We start from the raw sequence: 17,719 nt of genomic DNA, 5'->3' as shown, positions 1-17,719 counted from the left end.
ATACACTGAGTATGGCTTTACCAAAACAATCATTGATGGCTAATAAAGTATCCATTATTCGAGTATGTAGATCGGGTTATATATATATATGTATATATACCCGCTATCGCAGCGAGAAGTAGTGTGTTAAAAAGCTAGAAAAGAAAAGGGAACATTTTAAAAATAACGAACATGACTGTCAATATACAGTATTTGTTTTGTGAGTGTTACTGAGTGTTGCTGTCATCAAGGATTTGATTATCATTATTTCTTTCAATCAGGTTCGTATTTGTAGGATGTGTTGTGTTCAAGTTACATTCCGTGTTTGTCAATCGCTGTAAAGATGACAGGTTTCATTCATCGATTCGCTTCTTACTGCATCAATAAACAGCTCGCCTTCTTCTTTATCTGAGACCTGACACACTGCATGCACGGGTTTTTTACACTGTCTTCCTTTAGCGGACATTGACTTTTTCCAACGCGGTGCTTTGTTTCCGCAGTAGCTGGATTTATGAATATGCTTGTATGTAGAGACGCCTATATTTTTGCTGCCTTTTCAATTGTGTAATTCGGTTTTGTTCAGCCTTTGGAACTGTTGCTTTTATCTGTGCACTGCGCCAGTTCACGGAGCCACCGTGTACATGCATCAAGGTTCCCAGCTGTGCTGGTGCCATCTCGCTGTCCATGGCTGTATTTAATGTTACCTTAGTCCTGGCACTTAAAACTTTCTCTCGCAGTTTCGCTTGAGTTTGTGTCAAACACCACCCTGACCATCTCATCTTCCTCCATCCATAAGCACAGTCCTTCACCCGTGAATATTTACCCGTGGCAGTTTGCTATTGATTGCCGCTGACGGACGGCCTTATATGGGCAGGCACTAAATTACAAACGCCAGCGCAGCCTGTCTATGAACTTAATTTAAAGTGTAGGTTTACATCGCTTTGTTTCCAAGTAGCAGAACTCATGAATATGGTTGTATATGTCACTCGCCGCTTCTTATTGTTTCGCTGCCTTCTCAATTATATAATGCATGTTTTCTTCAGCGCTTTTGAGGTCTTCCTGGTTTTCTATGTACTGCGTGATTACGGGAGGCGGATGATGTCACACTAAACTCCCCCACGGCGTTGAAGCTCATCTCCATTACAGTAAATGGAGAAAACTGCTTCCAGTTATGACCATTACGCGTAGAATTTCGATATAAAACCTGCCCAACTTTTGTAAGGAAGCTGTAAGGAATGAACCTGCCAAATTTCAGCCTTCCACCCACACGGGAAGTTGGAGAATTAGTGATGAGTCAGTGAGTGAGTGAGGGCTTTGCCTTTTATTAGTATATATATATATATATATATATGTTATGACCTATTATTGTAAATATTGTGTATAATAAACGTGTGGTGGTGTTTTAACAAGATGTCCTACTGTCTGTGTCCGGTCAAGTTCACTATATATATATATATATATATATATATAATATGCCAGCAACACTCACAATTACATTGTCAATCATGTTACGTTATTACTAAAATGTTTCCTTTTCTTTTTACTTCTCCGCTGTCAATCGCGGGTATTTTATATATATATATATATATATATATATATATATATAGACACAAACGGATTCCAAAAAAGTTGGGACACTAAACAAATTGTGAATAAAAACTGGATGTGGAGATGGCAAATGTCAATATTTTATTTGTAATAGAACGTAGATGACAGATCAAACGTTTAATCCGAGTAAATGTATCATTTTAAAGGAAAAATATGTTGATTCAAAATTTCACGATATCAACAAATCCCAAAAAAGTTGGGACAAGTAGCAATAAGAGGCTGGAAAAAGTAAATTTGAGCATAACGATGAGCTGGAAGACCAATTAAGACTAATTATGTCAATTGGCAACATGATTGGGCATAAAAAGAGCTTCTCAGAGTGGCAGTGTCTCTCATTAACCAAGATGGGTAGAGGATCACCAATTCCCACAATGGTGCGCAGAAAGATAGTGAAGCAATATCAGAAAGGTGTTACCCAGCAAAAAAGTGCAAAGACTTTGCATCTATCATCATCAACTGTGCATAACATCATCCGAAGATTCAGAGAATCTGGAACAATCTCTGTGCGTATGGGTCAAGGCCGTAAACCATACTGGATGCCCGTGATCTCCGGGCCCTTAAACGACACTGCACCACAACCAGGAATGCTACTGTAAAGGAAATCACAGAATGGGCTCAGGAATACTTCCAGAAACCATTGTCAGTGAACACAATCCACCGTGCCATCCGCCGTTGCCAGCTGAAACTCTACAGTGCAAAGAAGAAGCCATTTCTAAGCAAGATCCACAAGCTCAGGTGTTTTCACTGGGCCAGGGATCATTTAAAATGGAGTGTGGCAAAATGGAAGACTGTTCTGTGGTCAGACGAGTCACATTCAAAGTTCTTTTGGAAATCTGGGACGCCATGTCATCCGACCAAAGAGGACAAGGACAACCCAAGTTGTTATCAACGCCAGTTCAGAAGCCTGCATCTCTGATGGTATGGGGTTGCATGAGTACGTGTGGCATGGGCAGTTTGCATGTCTGGAAAGGCACCATCAATGCAGAAAAATATATTCAGGTTCTAGAACAACATATGCTCCCATCCAGACGTCATCTCTTTCAGGGAAGACCCTGCATTTTTCAACAAGATAATGCCAGACCACATTCTGCATCAATCACAACATCATGGCAGCGTAGGAGAAGGATCCGGGTACTGAAATGGCCAGTCTGCAGTCCAGATCTTTCACCTATAGAGAACATTTGGCGCATCATAAAGAGGAAGGTGCAACAAAGAAGGCCCAAGACGATTGAACAGTTAGAGGCCTGTATTAGACAAGAATGGGAGAGCATTCCTATTTCTAAATTTGAGAAACTGGTCTCCTCGGTCCCGACGTCTGTTGAGTGTTGTAAGAAGAAGGGGAGATGCCACACAGTGGTGAAAATGGCCTTGTCCCAACTTTTTTGGAATTTGTTGACCATGATATTCTGAATCAACATATTTTTCCCTTAAAATGATACATTTTCTCATTTTAAACTTTTGTTCCGTGATTTATGTTCTATTCTGAATAAAATATTAGAAGTTGGCACCTCCATATGATTGCATTCAGTTTTTATTCACGATTTGTATAGTGTCCCAACTTTTTTGGAATCCGGTTTGTGTGTGTGTGTGTGTATATGTGTGTATATATATATATATATATATATATATATATATATATATAGAGAGAGAGAGAGAGAGAGATAGAGATAGAGATAGAGATAGATAGATATGACAACAACACTCATATCAATGACAAAACAATTACATTAACAATCAAGTTACGTTATTTTTTAAATTTTTCCTTTTCTTTTTCATAACATCTTTAACACACTACTTCTCCGCTGTGAAGCACGGGTATTCTGCTAGTATTTAATAAAAACATGATCCCAGAAAAGTTCATACATTGTCAAAACAAACACATGACATGACTTTGTTTCATGTACATTCTCAATGAAAGACAGAAAATTCAAAATAGAAATAAAAAATAAAAAAACTAAGCCAATAAAGCACAATTTTTCATTGTTAAAAAAAATTCAATCTTTTTTCTTACCTTTTCCACTATACGAAGAACACCAGGGATTAAGGAATTGTGGTCTGCATGTTTCTTCGCACTTGTATGAAGATTAACACCATCCTTCTCAAAGACTACCTAAAGGGAAATAAAAGGAAAACAACAAACTGAATGAAAAATACAAAAAAACTCTTTATCCTTATGAGGATTCTAGAGGGAGCATAGGAGTACACCCAATTGGTCAACATGTGTTTTGAGAATTTACAGAAGTCTACAAAATGTTGTCTACAAAAACCACTGATGCAATACTAACACCACCAAAAGGTATATAACCGTGTTCCTCGAAGGATTCGTTGGAGGGTGCTAGAAGAGCACATGGTTCTGGGGTACTCGTGGATATTCAGTCCCTGTATAATTACAGTGAGAGTTGTGTCCGCTTACTTGGAAGAACTTCAGCACCATTCCCACTATGCGTGGAACTCCACCAAGGCTGTGCTTTTGCTCCTATACTGTTTGTGATTTTTATGGGCAAAATATCCGGGCACAGCAAGGGTGGGATGGGGGTCCAGTTTGGTGGTGTTAGTATTGCATCAGTGCTTTTTGTAGACAACATGGTCTTGTTGTCTTCACCAGGTTGTGAACTCCAGCACACATTGGGACAGTTTGTGACTGAGTGTGAAGCAGCAAGGATGGGGATCTGCACCTCCAAATATGAGGTCATGTTCCTCAGTAGAAAAAAGGCAGACTGTCTATTTCCTCTAGGGGTCACTAGCTCCCTAGTTGGAATAAGTTCTTTTATAATTGCACCATTTTAAGTAACCCGAAACTACATACATATAATATTAAAAGGCGATATTTCTCTCATAGTGATATGTCAGTAAGAAATCACATAAAAGAAAATAACTTAGCTTTCTTTAAGGATGATTTACGTGGCATTACAGAGGAAGGAGGGCATAGCAAGACAATTACCAAGATGGGATCTTGATGTATACAGTCTGCCATTTTTCATCGCTGCGCTGGAAGGATTCTCAGGACGGATGACGTTTTCACTCATCCATCCGTCGGCTTTGAGGTGTTTTTGGCTGTTGTGCAAGTCTTTTATACTGTTTTCTCCACGTGCAGGCCCTTACTTAGGTTCCAAACATGCAAGGAGAGGATTCAATTTCATTTCCAACATACAGAAATAGTACAATGCTCATTTTCTTGGCTGTACCTTCTCTCTTCAAATGCTTGCCTAGCAGTTCTAAATGCTGAGCGCCCATGTGTGCTAACTTTGGCCTGGCGTGTACACGTGAGTGGATTTATAAAATAATTTTTGTACAGAGCACAGTGACATTAAACTTATATTCTGATTACACTGTCCACTCCAGGTTGGATACAAGTTACTGCCTCAGGTGGAGAAGTTGTAGTACCTCGGGGCCTTGTTCAGGAGTGAGGGAAAATGGGATATTGAGATCAGCAGACTGACAGTGACGGCAAGCACAGTTATGTGGCTTCTGAACATTATCAGGAAGTCAATAGCTTAGAGTCCACTATGACTCCTAAATCGTTTTCTTCAACAATAACACAACAATATTTATTTTTATACCACATTTTCATGCAAATGATGTAGCTCAAAGTGTTTTACAGGATGAAGAAAGAGAAAAAAAGACAAAATATAAGAATACAATTAGGCAATACTAATTAAAATAGAATAAAAGTAGTGTCCAATGTCCAGGGAGCACAGAGAAAAAAAAGAAGAAAAAAAAAAAACTCCAGATGGCTTGAGGAAAAAAAAAAATCATCAGGGGTTCCAGGTCATGGGAAAGCTCAACCCCCTCTAGCATAACATAAATGATCTCAATCAGTCCTCATGGTTTTCAGGCTTTACATGGAAGAATTAATTCAATCTATCAATGTAGGGACAGCATGGTGCTTTGATCAGGTGGAGGTGATGCAGATTGCCACCACAGAAAACCGGAAAAAGAACAGCATAGAAAGTAGGGGTTAGTACGGATTTTGGAGCCACGAAAATAAAATAATTAAATGCATATACAGAATATCAGGGTTAAACTAAAATGAAGCTATGAGAAAGCCATATTAAAATTATGAGTTTTTAGTAGTCGTTTTTTTTTTTTTTTTTTTTTAAGTGCTCCACTGTATTAGCCTGGCAAATTACTACTGATAAACTATTCCAGATTTTAGGTGCATACCAGCAGAAGGCTGCCTCACCACTTCTTTTAAGTTTAGCTCTTGGAATTATAAGCAGACACTCATTTGAAGATCTAAGGGTACGATCTGGAGTGTAAGGTGAAAGGCATTCTGAGATATAGGGTGGAGCGAGATTATTTGAGGCTTTGTAAACCATAAGTAGTATTTTAAAATTGAGTGTGAATGGCACAGGTAACCAATGTAATGACATCAAAACTGGAGATATTGGCTTGGAAACAGTACTCACACATTTGATTCTGGCAGCTGCATTCTACACTAGTTGCAATTGATTGATGTCTTTTTTGGATAGTCCTGAGACTATTCTTTACCACTGTCTTGACTTTTAAGCCAAATGGATCAAGTTTATTTCTAATACCCTCATTATATCCATTTTTGCCATCACTAAAATTTCTGTTTACTCCTTATTTAGTTTGAGAAAATTACTACTCACCCATTCAGAAACACAAGTAAGTCATTGAGTCAGTGAACTGAGAGAGTCGGGTCATCGGGCGCTATTGATAAATACAGTTGTGTGTCATCAGCATAGCGGTGGTAGTTCACATTATGCCTTGAGAGAATCTGATCTAATGGAACCATGTAGATCAAACAGAGCAGTGGACTCAGGATAGATCCTTCTGGAACACCATATAGAATATCATGCGTCTTTGAAGTATAATTACCACTAGTGCTGGGCAATAGGACCAAAATTCTATATCACGGTATTTTTCAAAATTGCATCAGTTTCATGGTATTCAACTGTATTTTTTTTCCCCATGCATGACTGGATGTTAACCACATTTTCCACTGTAATTACTGCAGTAGACTGGCTAATAATAACCTATTCCACTGTCCTGAGAATAGTACATTGTACAAAAAAACATTTTAATGTGCACACAAGTATTAATACAGGTTTGCATAGCCCTGTAAAGTAATAGTTTTCAAGAAGGGGGCACTAATGAAGAGAAGGAATCACATTGCATGATAGTTGCAGTCAAAATGTAGAACATTTTTATTGAACAAATTTTGCAAACAACTTAAATTTAAATTTTGACAACATATTTTCAACTATCCAAAGAGGCATTTAGACTTAGTAAAATATCCCGAGGTGCTTTTCAAAAGTTGTATTGCACATGTCTTAGAAAAGGAATAAATAGTAAATATTTTTGTAAACCAACTACACTTTCTGTTAATGTTAACAATCTCTGTCCACTGACACTTTAAAGTAACTTTTTAAACAACTTTACCATCATTAAACTGCATAATATTTAAAATAACAACAATAATAAAATAAATAATAGTTCAACTTCCATTAATAACACTATTACTTCAAAACTTCAAGCCCAGGTACATTACACAGTATTCACCAAAATAAAATAAAATAAAACAAGCGCAACTTGGTGATGACATCTTTAACAACTGAACTGTCATTAAGACAAATTGCATTAATATAGGCCATTCTTCAAGCTAAGCTATATACATCAATAATAAAACTGCAACTTGCATTTATAATGCTCTTTGTGGTATAGTGGGTCTGCGGCTTCAAAAAAAAAAAAAAAAAAAGGGTCTTTTTTTTTTTTTTTTAATCCAGTTAGCCGTGTCTGACTCCGTGGGCATGATTGCACAACCGCAGGGAGTTGATGAAGTGATCGGGGTGAGTCGCACCCGATCGGTCTCAATTGCTTCATCAGCTTACTGCGCCGTGTGAATAAGGCGCTGCGCCCATGGAGACGTATATTTATGGGCCGGCAGGATAGGGGGAAGGAAAAAAAGAAAAGATAGAACACAAGAAGGTTAAAGAAGGGAAAAGGCAGTCATGGGAGATGATCCAGACACCAGGAAGGTGAAGGCAGCACGAGCTGGGGCTCCATGAGGGAGCGCATGCTGAGGCGATCTAGGGGCTGGTTCACCCCACTGACTAAGCGTGTAGAATGGGCAGAGCGAAATGTAAGACCTCCCAATGGATCTGAGAAGCAACTGAATGAGCGCGAACAAAGACGGGAGGTGTGTCGACCTCGGACGGTCTGGCTGCGCAGTGTGGCAGCAGCCAAGACAGGGGTTGGCAGAAAGCAGTTCGTGCTGCAAAGGCTCCGCCAGCAACACCAGTGACGGATGAGCCGTGGAGACAGAAGGTGGTGTGCGATCGAGCGAGGAGAGAGACTGCATTTTAACCTCTTTTTAACGATTTAACTAGCAAAATACCCGCGCTTCGCAGTGGAGAAGTAGTGTGTTAAAGAAGTTATGAAAAAGTAAAGGAAAAATAACGTAACATGACTGTCAATCTAATTGTTTTGTGACTGTTATGAGTGTTGCTGTCATCAAGGATTTGATTATTATTATTTCTTTCAATCAGGTTCGTATTTGGAGGATGGAGTTACATTTCGTGTTTGTCAACCATTGTAAAGATAACAGGTTTCATTCATGGAAGTGTTCACTACATCGATACTCGTAAATCTAAGATGTTTAACAGGCATTCCCAGTATTAAGTTGTGGATTTGCCTGTGAATATTTAGCGGCAGCGTGTCTATGAACTTAATTTAAACTTAAGCTTTACACCTTGCTTTCCTATTGATATGTCTACAAAGGCTTGTTCAGATTCAGAGGGTTGTACCTTTCTAACTGCATCAATAAACAGCTCATCTTCCTCTTTATCTGAGACATCACACACTGCATGCACGGGTTTACCTTTACCAGTCCTGCAAACTTTAGCGAAGTGGTTCAATTTACCACATTTTTTACACTGTCTTCCTTTAGCTGGACATTGACTTTTTCCACCGTGTTTCTGCAGTAGCTGCACTTATGAATATGCTTGTATGCGTCACTCGCTTCATATTCTTTTGCTGCCTTCTCAATTGTGTAATGCATTTTTTGTTCAGTGCTCTTTGGAGCTCTTGCTTGTTCTCTGCGTACTGCTTTCACAGTCAGTTCACATGAGCTGCTCGAAGTACATACATCGAAGGTTCTCAGATGTGCTTGCGCTATCTCGTGTGATCTTGCAAAATCCACGGCTTTATTTAATGTTAGCTCAGAACCGGCACTTAAAAGTTTCTCTCGCACTTTCGCTGAGTTTGTGCCAAACACTATTCTATCTCTGACCATATCATCTTCATTTGCACCGTCTTCCTTTAGCTGGACATTGACTTTTTCCACCGTGTGCTTTGTTTCCGCAGTAGCTGCACTTATGAATATGCTTGTATGCGTCACTCGCAAACACATCGTAGCGGCAGCATGTCTATTGGATTGCTGCTGACGGATGGCCTTATATGGGCAGGCACTCAATTACGTGGGAGGTGTGATGATGGGGGACGCAACTCCGCTTCACACGGCGACCGAGCTGCAGGCTATGGCCGTATATATGTACGTAAGTAGGTTCCAGTTATGACCATTACACATAGAATTTCGAAATGAAACTTGCTTAACTCTTGTAAGTAAGCTGTAAGGAATGAGCCTGCCAAATTTCAGCCTTCTACCTACACGGGAAGTTGGAGAATTAGTGAGTGAGTCTATCAGGGCTTTGCCTTTTATTAGTATAGATACATTTTACCTCCACATTTCACTGGTTTTATGGATTTGCTATTTATTTGGGTACTGTATTTTTCTGAACACTGCACAATGGACAATTTTGGTTTTATTTTTGACTGTTTTTAACAAAAGCACCTGAGCACTTTCCACCATCCCCTGGCTTCAAAGTGATTTCTCAGCTCATCTTGGTCATAACTATCGATGGTGTTGGTTCAACAGACTCCCATGTGGGAAGAGGGAGTCTGTAGGGGACCAGCATTGTCACACTATTGCACAGTACCCAGGTACATTACACAGTATACACAGTATTGAAAAAAAAATTAAAATAAAACAAGTACAACTTGGCTTGCAGTATTATCCAGTAGTATAGAAATAGTACTCACACATTCGAACATAATGGTCCACATTCGAACTTTTAAAACCAAAGTATCTTCAGACAACAGACCTTTTTTCGTCAAAAGTTCTTTTGTGTCATCATGATCAACTTTATCGTCTGCTACAGCTTCTGTTTAGGAATGTCCTCGTCCATTTTCACCGCTCAATACCTCCACTAACGCATGTACACCGTTGCATGCCTGTTTAGTGATGCAGCAGTGAAAAAGGTCCACCTTAAACAGTTCCCTGCTGCGCCACATTCCAAACGTTGTTTAGGCTATTTAAACTGATGTTCCGGTATAAGAAAAATCCATATCATAACAAAAATAAAAAACGTTTTTTGGTATGAACCGTTATACCACCCAGCACTAGTTACCACAACTTAAAAAGAATTTTCTACCTGCCACCATTTTCATAATGAATATAATTATTTTTACCCCAACATAAAGCTGAAGCTGAATTACTCAAAAACAGAAGGTCAACTTCCTTGACACCACCATTCAACTGAAAGACAACACCCTTGTAACTTCTGTTTTTCACAAACCAACAGGCATACGGACCCACCTAAGAAGTGATAGCTTCCACCCCAAGCATATAAGGCGCTCCATTATTTTCAGACAAGCAATATGAGACAATCATATTTGCTCAGAAACGACAGACCGGGATAAACAACTGCAGGAGCTCAGACAAGATTTTATCAGACAAGGAAATACCGCCAAAACAACAGACACTCAAATAAGAAGAGCTATTGCCATACCCAGAGACAACCTTCTGGAATAGAAAAACAAAGACATCCCCTAGATCCTCCTTAGCAGTCCCGTTTACCTCTGGGAGGTTAGCCACTTGCTCACTTGTGAAGACCTCATAAAAATGTAAGTTTAGGGCATCCACTATTTCATTGTCTGTATCTCTTAATTCCCCTTTATTATTTCTGATGCACTTCACCTCCTCCTTGACTGTTCTTTTACTACTAAAATACTGAAAGAATCTCTAAGGGCTCGTTTATACTTCACACTCAGAACGCGGCGGCATCATGGCTGCCATGCGTTCCCAGGGTTCATTTGACACGTGGGCGCAGTGTGATAAAAGTTGGAATGTGATGTCAGAATCTCTATCTACATGTGACAGAAAGCCGCTTGCAGATCCTACAAGATCGATGTGCGCACTTTGATGTTTGATGAATGGTTCGATGTGGTGATGTAAAATGCCAACATACAAATGCATTCGTGGGGCTTTTATATTCAAGTGTCGCGTATTCCCGATCATAATGACATGATACATCTTAAAAGTCTCACATACCAACTTCTGTGCCATCTTTTATTTTCTGGGGCTTCCTCCAGACCTGACAGCAATAGATCACCACACAGAACACATTAAATGTATGATATTCCAACTCCCTGCACATTTAGAATTATAAGATTTACACTTTATCACTTTCATCATGAAATGCATTAAAGTATGCATGCTACATTTTACAGATAATCGTTAATTTCATTTAAATAATGAATACTGTTATTTAGTTAATTACACACATGGGGGTGACACGGTGGCGGAGCGGTAGCACTGCTCTTTCGCAGGGAGTCATATCACTGGTAATCTCTGCCTGGAGTTTGCAGGTGTTCCTTCTAGGTTTACACAGTGTGCTCCAGTTTCCTTCCAAAGATATGCAGATTCGGTGACACTAAAGTAATGCTAGTGTATGTGAGTGCTTGTATTCACCTTGCGATAAGCTGATGGCTCGTCCAGGGATTGTTTCTGCCTCGTGCCCAGTGCTTGCTGGTGTTATATCTATGGACAATAATATTGTACTAATAAAAAGAAAGATGACAGAAAGAGGTTCAAAGTAGTAAACTTTAACAGGTTCTTTTACTAAGCTCATTTCAGAGTACACATTACACAGCCCTATCATTATTATCTACTTTCTAATAGCTCCCCAATACCCATATTCTTTATTCCCAAAAGCCCAGACTTACAATATACTACAGCTGGAATGGACAAATCCCTGGATTGATGGATTTAATTATTAAACATCCTTTTCAGAGATATTGTGGTAAGGTGTCATCGGAATTTAATGGGCAGTCCAGGCAATTCACAACACAGCATATGGAAGGAAAAAATGTATATGTCATAGCACATTAGCATAAATTGCCATAAAAGAAATTAACAGGTTCTGAAACATTAGATTTAGCATAAAATAGAATGTCAAGCAAATAGTTAAATAAAAAAATCAGTCATATTGCATTATTTTTAAGCTCAAGACAGAATTGCTAGTGTGGGAAAGAAGGAAAGGACAGGAATGACGCACAGAAACTGCCCGTGCACCTGTGTGGACAAGATAGGAAGCTAAGAAAAAGGTGGCCTTGGTAGACATGTGAGAAACCAGCTGGAATAGTAAATCAGCAAAAAGACAGCAGAATGCTTTTGCTATAAACAAGGTCAAAATGATTTAATGCATGAAAGTAAAATTAGTATATTCAGGCACAAGCATAAATAAATATAGAAGAATATATTAGAAATTAACTTTAGCGCAGAAATTGAAGCAAGTCAAGCATGCCGACCATATTTCTTTTCAATTAAAGCTTAGCTTTAGGCATCAGACTAACTAGCTTAAAAGTCCAAAAAAGAGGAAGCGACGAGAGGAAACCCCATAAATGAAAGAAAGATGTCTGTACTGTCCTTGGCCAGTAAAAGAAATAAGCAAAAACAGAAACTAGAAATGAACAATAGACAGTGAGGACAGGTGCAGAATGAGCTAATTGAACAAGGTTGGAGTGATAAGAAATTACCATACAAGTTTTGAACTGTTTCGGGCCGTATTGAGTTCAGTCTGTGTTATTATTTGTGATGTTTTATTGAAATAAAGCTTTAAAACTCTGTTTGCCTATCCTGAGTCCTAATAGCCTTCATTTTCAGGTAAAAAGCCTTCTGGTGACAATTTTTTGCCACGACAAGCGAAGCCAAACCTGTTCTCACCATGATTAATATCTCGCACTGCCACCTGGCGAATTCCTCCAGATTGCCGTAAAGTACGCGCGCAAGTATAAACAATAAAAACACTTGCATAGCATGAGCGTCTGCTGGAGCAAGCGTCGCGTTAAGTACAAATCTGGCCTTAGGCTCTTCTTTCGCCTTAACTGCTATATTTCCTCTCCAACTGTCTTTTAGCCTCCCTTCTTAATGGTTGCTCTCATGTTCTCATACGCTCTATGATTCACTGCAGTCATTAGTCTTATAGACCTTATAAAGCAATTTTTGTCCTTTGCAGCTTCTTTTATAATCTTTATTAATCCACTGTGCAGTTTTTTTTTTTTTAATTTCCTATTAATTCCAAATTTATCTTCATTATTACAAAATACAGTGATCCCTCCTCGATCGCGGGGGGTTGCGTTCCAGAACCCCCCACGAAAGGTGAAAATCCGCGAAGTAAAAACCATACGTTTAAATTGTTATTTTTATATTGACACGCTTGGGTCACAGATTTGCACAGAAACACAGGAGTTTGTAGAGACAGGGACTTTAAAACACTGCAAACAAACATTTGTCTCTTTTTCAAAAGTTTAAACCGTGCTCCATGACAAGACAGAGATGACAGTTCTGTTTCACAATTAAAAGAATGCAAACATATCTTCCTCTTTAAAGGAGTGCGCGTCAGGAGCAGAGAATGTCAGAGAGAGAGAGAGACAGAGAGAGAGAAAAGTAAACAACCAAATATCAATAGGGCTGTTCGGGCTTTTAAGTATGCGAAACACCGCCGGACAAAGCAGCTATAAGGAAAGGAGCAATGTGAAGGTAGTCTTTCAGCATTTTTTAGAGGAGCATCCGTATCCTCTAGGCCAGTGTACGAACAGCCCCTCTGCTCACACCCCCTCTGTCAGGAGCAGAGAATATCAGAGAGAGTGAGAGAGATAGAGAAAAGCAAACAATCAAAAATCAATACGTCCTGTCCGGGCTTTTAAATATGCGAAGCATGGGAAGCATATCATATATCATTGAGGAGTTTTATTTAATACGTAATACATGCTCTGATTGGGTAGCTTCTCAGCCATTTGCCAATAGCATCCCTTGTATGAAATCAACTGGGCAAACCAACTGAGGAAGCATGTACCATAAATTAAAAGACCTATTGTCCGCAGAAATATGCGAACCAGCGAAAAATCCATGATATTTAGATATACTTACATTTAAAATCCGCAATGGAGTGAAGCTGCGAAAGTCAAAGCACAATACAGCAAGGGATCACTGTACTAAATCTAGACAAGCTTCACCCATGTTGGAGCTTTAACATACTGTGTTAAAAAACAGTCTCCGATTACTTCTAAAAACTCCTGTTCTTGTGCTCCTCCATCTGCAAGGTTATCCCTCTTAATATTTGGATAATTAAAGTCACCCATGACTATAATATCTCTGTAAACATGCCTTTTTGATATTACTAAAAATGATGCATGTTGAAATTACTGTCTGAATTGGGTGGTCTATAACACAATCCTTAAATAAGACCTCTTTCCCTAATATTTTCCAGGCGAAGCCACATGTCCTCACTAAGATGGGGCTCATCGCCCAACTGAAGAGGACTTACATTTAAATTCTATTTGACATAAACAGCAACCCCACCCCCTTTTTGTTCTGTCTATCCTTCGTAAAAAATTAGTATCCCTCTATGTTATACTCATCCCCGTCTTCGTTATTTAGCCAGGTTTCTATCATTGCTATAATATCAAAATTATTCTCTGCTACATACAGCTCCAACTCACTTACCTTATTTTTGATACTTTTAGCATTAAGGCAAGCTATTTTTAATATATTACTCCTTCTATATTTAAATGTTGGCTTAGTATTGACATTACTACGTATTTTTATTTTTACACCAGTGTTTGTTCCTTCATGCGTAGATCTTAACCTCGCCTGTCCTATCCTAAAATCCCTGCCACCCAATTCCCTAGTTTAAACAATCCTAAACTTATTGAAGAAACGGAACACACATGAAATGCGTGTGTTCCAAGTAACGATCTGTTATTTCCACTCTAAAACTCCACTTCACTCTGAGATAATCAATCAAGGCATGAGCTGGGAGAAGTTTGTGCACGTTCTAAGTCGGTGGGGGGATGGAATAGTCGGCTGCTTGTCTTTATTGGCACAGTTACAGGACAAAGGACACTGGCGGATAGGTGCGAACAGATTTAAGGTGGGCCAGCTCTACGAGTTTTTTTGTAGGCTATGGTAATTCTAGTGTTAAGCTGCTTTACTGTTCTCCCTCTCAGCTACCTACTGTTTGTCCTACAATAAGATTAGCTTTACTTTTCTCTGTCTGTTCTAACTTTGCACTCCTCTTATTCCTCCTCTTAAGCTCTCCACCCGCACCGTTTGTATTCCCCCATATTAATAAACCCTTTCGCAGTCGCCCACTTAACTGTTCAATCTAAAATCAACAAATACATAAAACTTTACTAACTTATCTGCTCCTACAGCCTCGTATGCGTGATTGGTGTTTTAATGAGGGCTGCTTACCTATGCACTGCTGAGCCTTCCCCTTTACTGGTTTGAAGTCAGCGGTGGCCTTTTTTCCTGTTCTTTTAAACTATGGAATCGCTGTTACGACAAAGTTATTTGCTTACAAATGCTAAAATCAGTTACTGATGCTTTCTACCCTACCTCCTTGATGTTCTTGTTATCTGTATCTGAACTAACAAGTATGTACAAGTAAATTTTCCAAGCGCACCTCCAAACACCCAGCTACTTTTTGCGAGTGACAAAAAAAAAGCAAAAAAAAAAACCCTTCTAAAGAGAAAAAAAGCTTTACAAATTCCTGCACAGTTCCTAAGCTGCAACCAAAACCCAAGTTTTTAAGAGCAATTTTTTTTTATTTAACTCTCACACCACATAAAACACCAAAATTCTCAGCAGCCTCTATCATTTGCAAAGAGCACATCAGCATTTTTCATTTACTACTGTAGATCACATCTCACCACAATCTAGGTGTGGAAGTAATGGGACCTGTAAGTAGGAATGTTGCAAAAATTAAAGCAGTACCATAGCAATATCAAAATTAAAGGATACATTTGGTATTTTTGAACCAAATTTACTTCTTCACAATTATTTTATACATTAATTTGTCACATGAAATTTCATTCTAAAGTTAAGCAAATTTAACAAATTAAAAAAAATAAATAAATAAATAAAAAAAACAACTAGCCTGTTCTTTCCTTTCATAATGGAGCCAATGGGTACTGGGCATCCAATTTTTTCAAAAATCCCTAAAACTTACCAAATACAACCATACTGAAGTAGCAAAGATTTCCATTTTAAAAAATTAAATATGCCTACTGCATCCTTGAGACGTGCTTGTGACAACAAAATTGAAGCACAACTAATACATTTTACCAAAGTTTGATACTATTTTCTCGAGGTAAGAATATGTTTCTTGCTTACAGAGGGCTTCATAGGTGGAGTATGGACAACCTAAATTATGCTTACTAATTGCTTCTGCAATTCTGTTTGTTAAGAGGTTATATTCTGCTATGGCTTATAACAATAGACAGATGTGCATTCAAATCATAATTTTTTTTTCTTAAATGGCACCTACTATTCAAACTGTCACATTCTGCGTTGTTGCCTACAATGCGAGATTCTGACAAGTGGTAGCGTAGTGAAAGCACACACAAGACTTTCATTGTATTTTGTACAAATAAAAAATATGAACTGCAGTGATGACACTGCATTGTACTTTTAATAAAAGCCTTGGTTTTTTAAAATAACCAAGACACTTGCACGTCTCATTTTACAAAGCATGTCACCCACACAACAAAGAAAATACAGTATTTGATACAGCCCAATCATGATGAAAAAGATAGAAGTGCCACAAACCAATTATCACATTTTTAGTGCATGATGGGTCACCCTTGCTGAAGACTTCTCTCAATGTCCAATGAAAAAAGGAAATGAGCATAAAAAAGAGGAATGCTTAACCAGTTGACTTGCCCTTACCTTATTATTTCCTAGGTTCAGGAAACACATTAGAGAAGACAAATAACGTAAAGAGTACATATATTTTTCCTGCAGAAGATGTTGATTACTGCAGCAATCTAAGTTGAACAACTTTATTAAAAAAATAAATTAATTAGTTTAATAAATTCCCTCTGATGTATAAAGAAATGTGATGGCTATTACTTTGCGTGTAGAATTTTTATATTGGAAAGCGTAGCTGTTTTAAAGATCCCATGCCCCTATCCATTTAGCCAAACAGCTTTCTGACTCTTAAAAAAATTAAAAGTAATTAATTTTTCCGTTCAAATTGGGTAATTCCGTAATGACCAGTTAACATTTCAGTACTTCAATAGCAGCTACCGTACGCTGACGCATGCATCATCTACTTAATCTACTCAGCAGATGTGCTTTAAGGATTTTAAAAATCCTTAGGTTCCTTATCATTCCTTTCCAAGAAACCGTAGCATGCCATTCCTGACGCCATAACCTTAGTATAAAATGTCGATTAAACACCACAGAACTTTCAGCTTTGTCACACCAGATACCTACCTTGTAATTAAAGCCACCTGACTCCATTGCTCCAAGGTTACAAACTTCCTTAAACCTTGCGTCATATCCGCCTGAGAGCCATAGCTGGGAATTCGACTAGACGCCGCATGAAAAGCCGCATCGTACGTCAACGTCGCCGCCATATTGCGAGTGGCACTGCTGTGGAGTGAAGTAATGGATAAAGATGCCTCATGAATGTGATGCTTGGGATTGTACAAATCGCTGTACGGTCTAAACCAGATCCCGGGGGATTACATTTCATAGATAATGCTGAACAATTGTTTTGGTTATATTTGGCCATTAGAAAATCCCGTTTTATAATCTTAACACTCATGGTCACCTTACTATAAAATTAAACATTAGTAAAATTAAAACATGAGAATGATAAATCAAAAAGCAATAATTAGCAAACAAGCAAAGATAACTGGCAATAACAGTGCAAAATTCACAATTGGTATGCCAGTTTGAAAAGATAAGTTTTGAGGGCAGTTTTAAAATGTGAGTTGAGGGGCACTATGAGAGTGGCTCAAGCTCCCATAGCACTGA

General features: G+C 38.6%; 1 protein-coding gene across 3 annotated transcripts in view; it reads right to left on the bottom strand.

Moving 5' to 3' along the window:
* tbc1d17 (TBC1 domain family, member 17) overlaps positions 1 to 17,227 on the bottom strand; it is a 214,265-nt gene extending 197,038 nt beyond the window's left edge. For 2 of the 3 annotated variants that reach the window (XM_039773893.1, XM_039773895.1), the window contains exons 1-2: positions 16,625 to 16,669; positions 3,599 to 3,697 (exon numbers count right to left, since the gene is read on the bottom strand). In XM_039773893.1, the coding sequence (XP_039629827.1) occupies positions 3,599 to 3,697; positions 16,625 to 16,654 (129 nt within the window). In that variant the 5' untranslated portion in view covers positions 16,655 to 16,669. Of the gene's footprint in view, positions 1 to 3,598; positions 3,698 to 16,624; positions 16,670 to 17,173 lie in introns of those variants that run through there. The other variant, XM_039773894.1, reaches the window with a different exon arrangement.
* Between the last annotated feature and the right edge of the window lie 492 nt (positions 17,228 to 17,719).

This window comes from Polypterus senegalus, chromosome 13 (genome assembly GCF_016835505.1).
Source record: "Polypterus senegalus isolate Bchr_013 chromosome 13, ASM1683550v1, whole genome shotgun sequence".
NCBI classification, from domain to species: domain Eukaryota; kingdom Metazoa; phylum Chordata; class Cladistia; order Polypteriformes; family Polypteridae; genus Polypterus; species Polypterus senegalus.
Note: the sequence above shows the minus strand (reverse complement) of the source record. Positions and strands in the feature narration are given on the sequence as shown.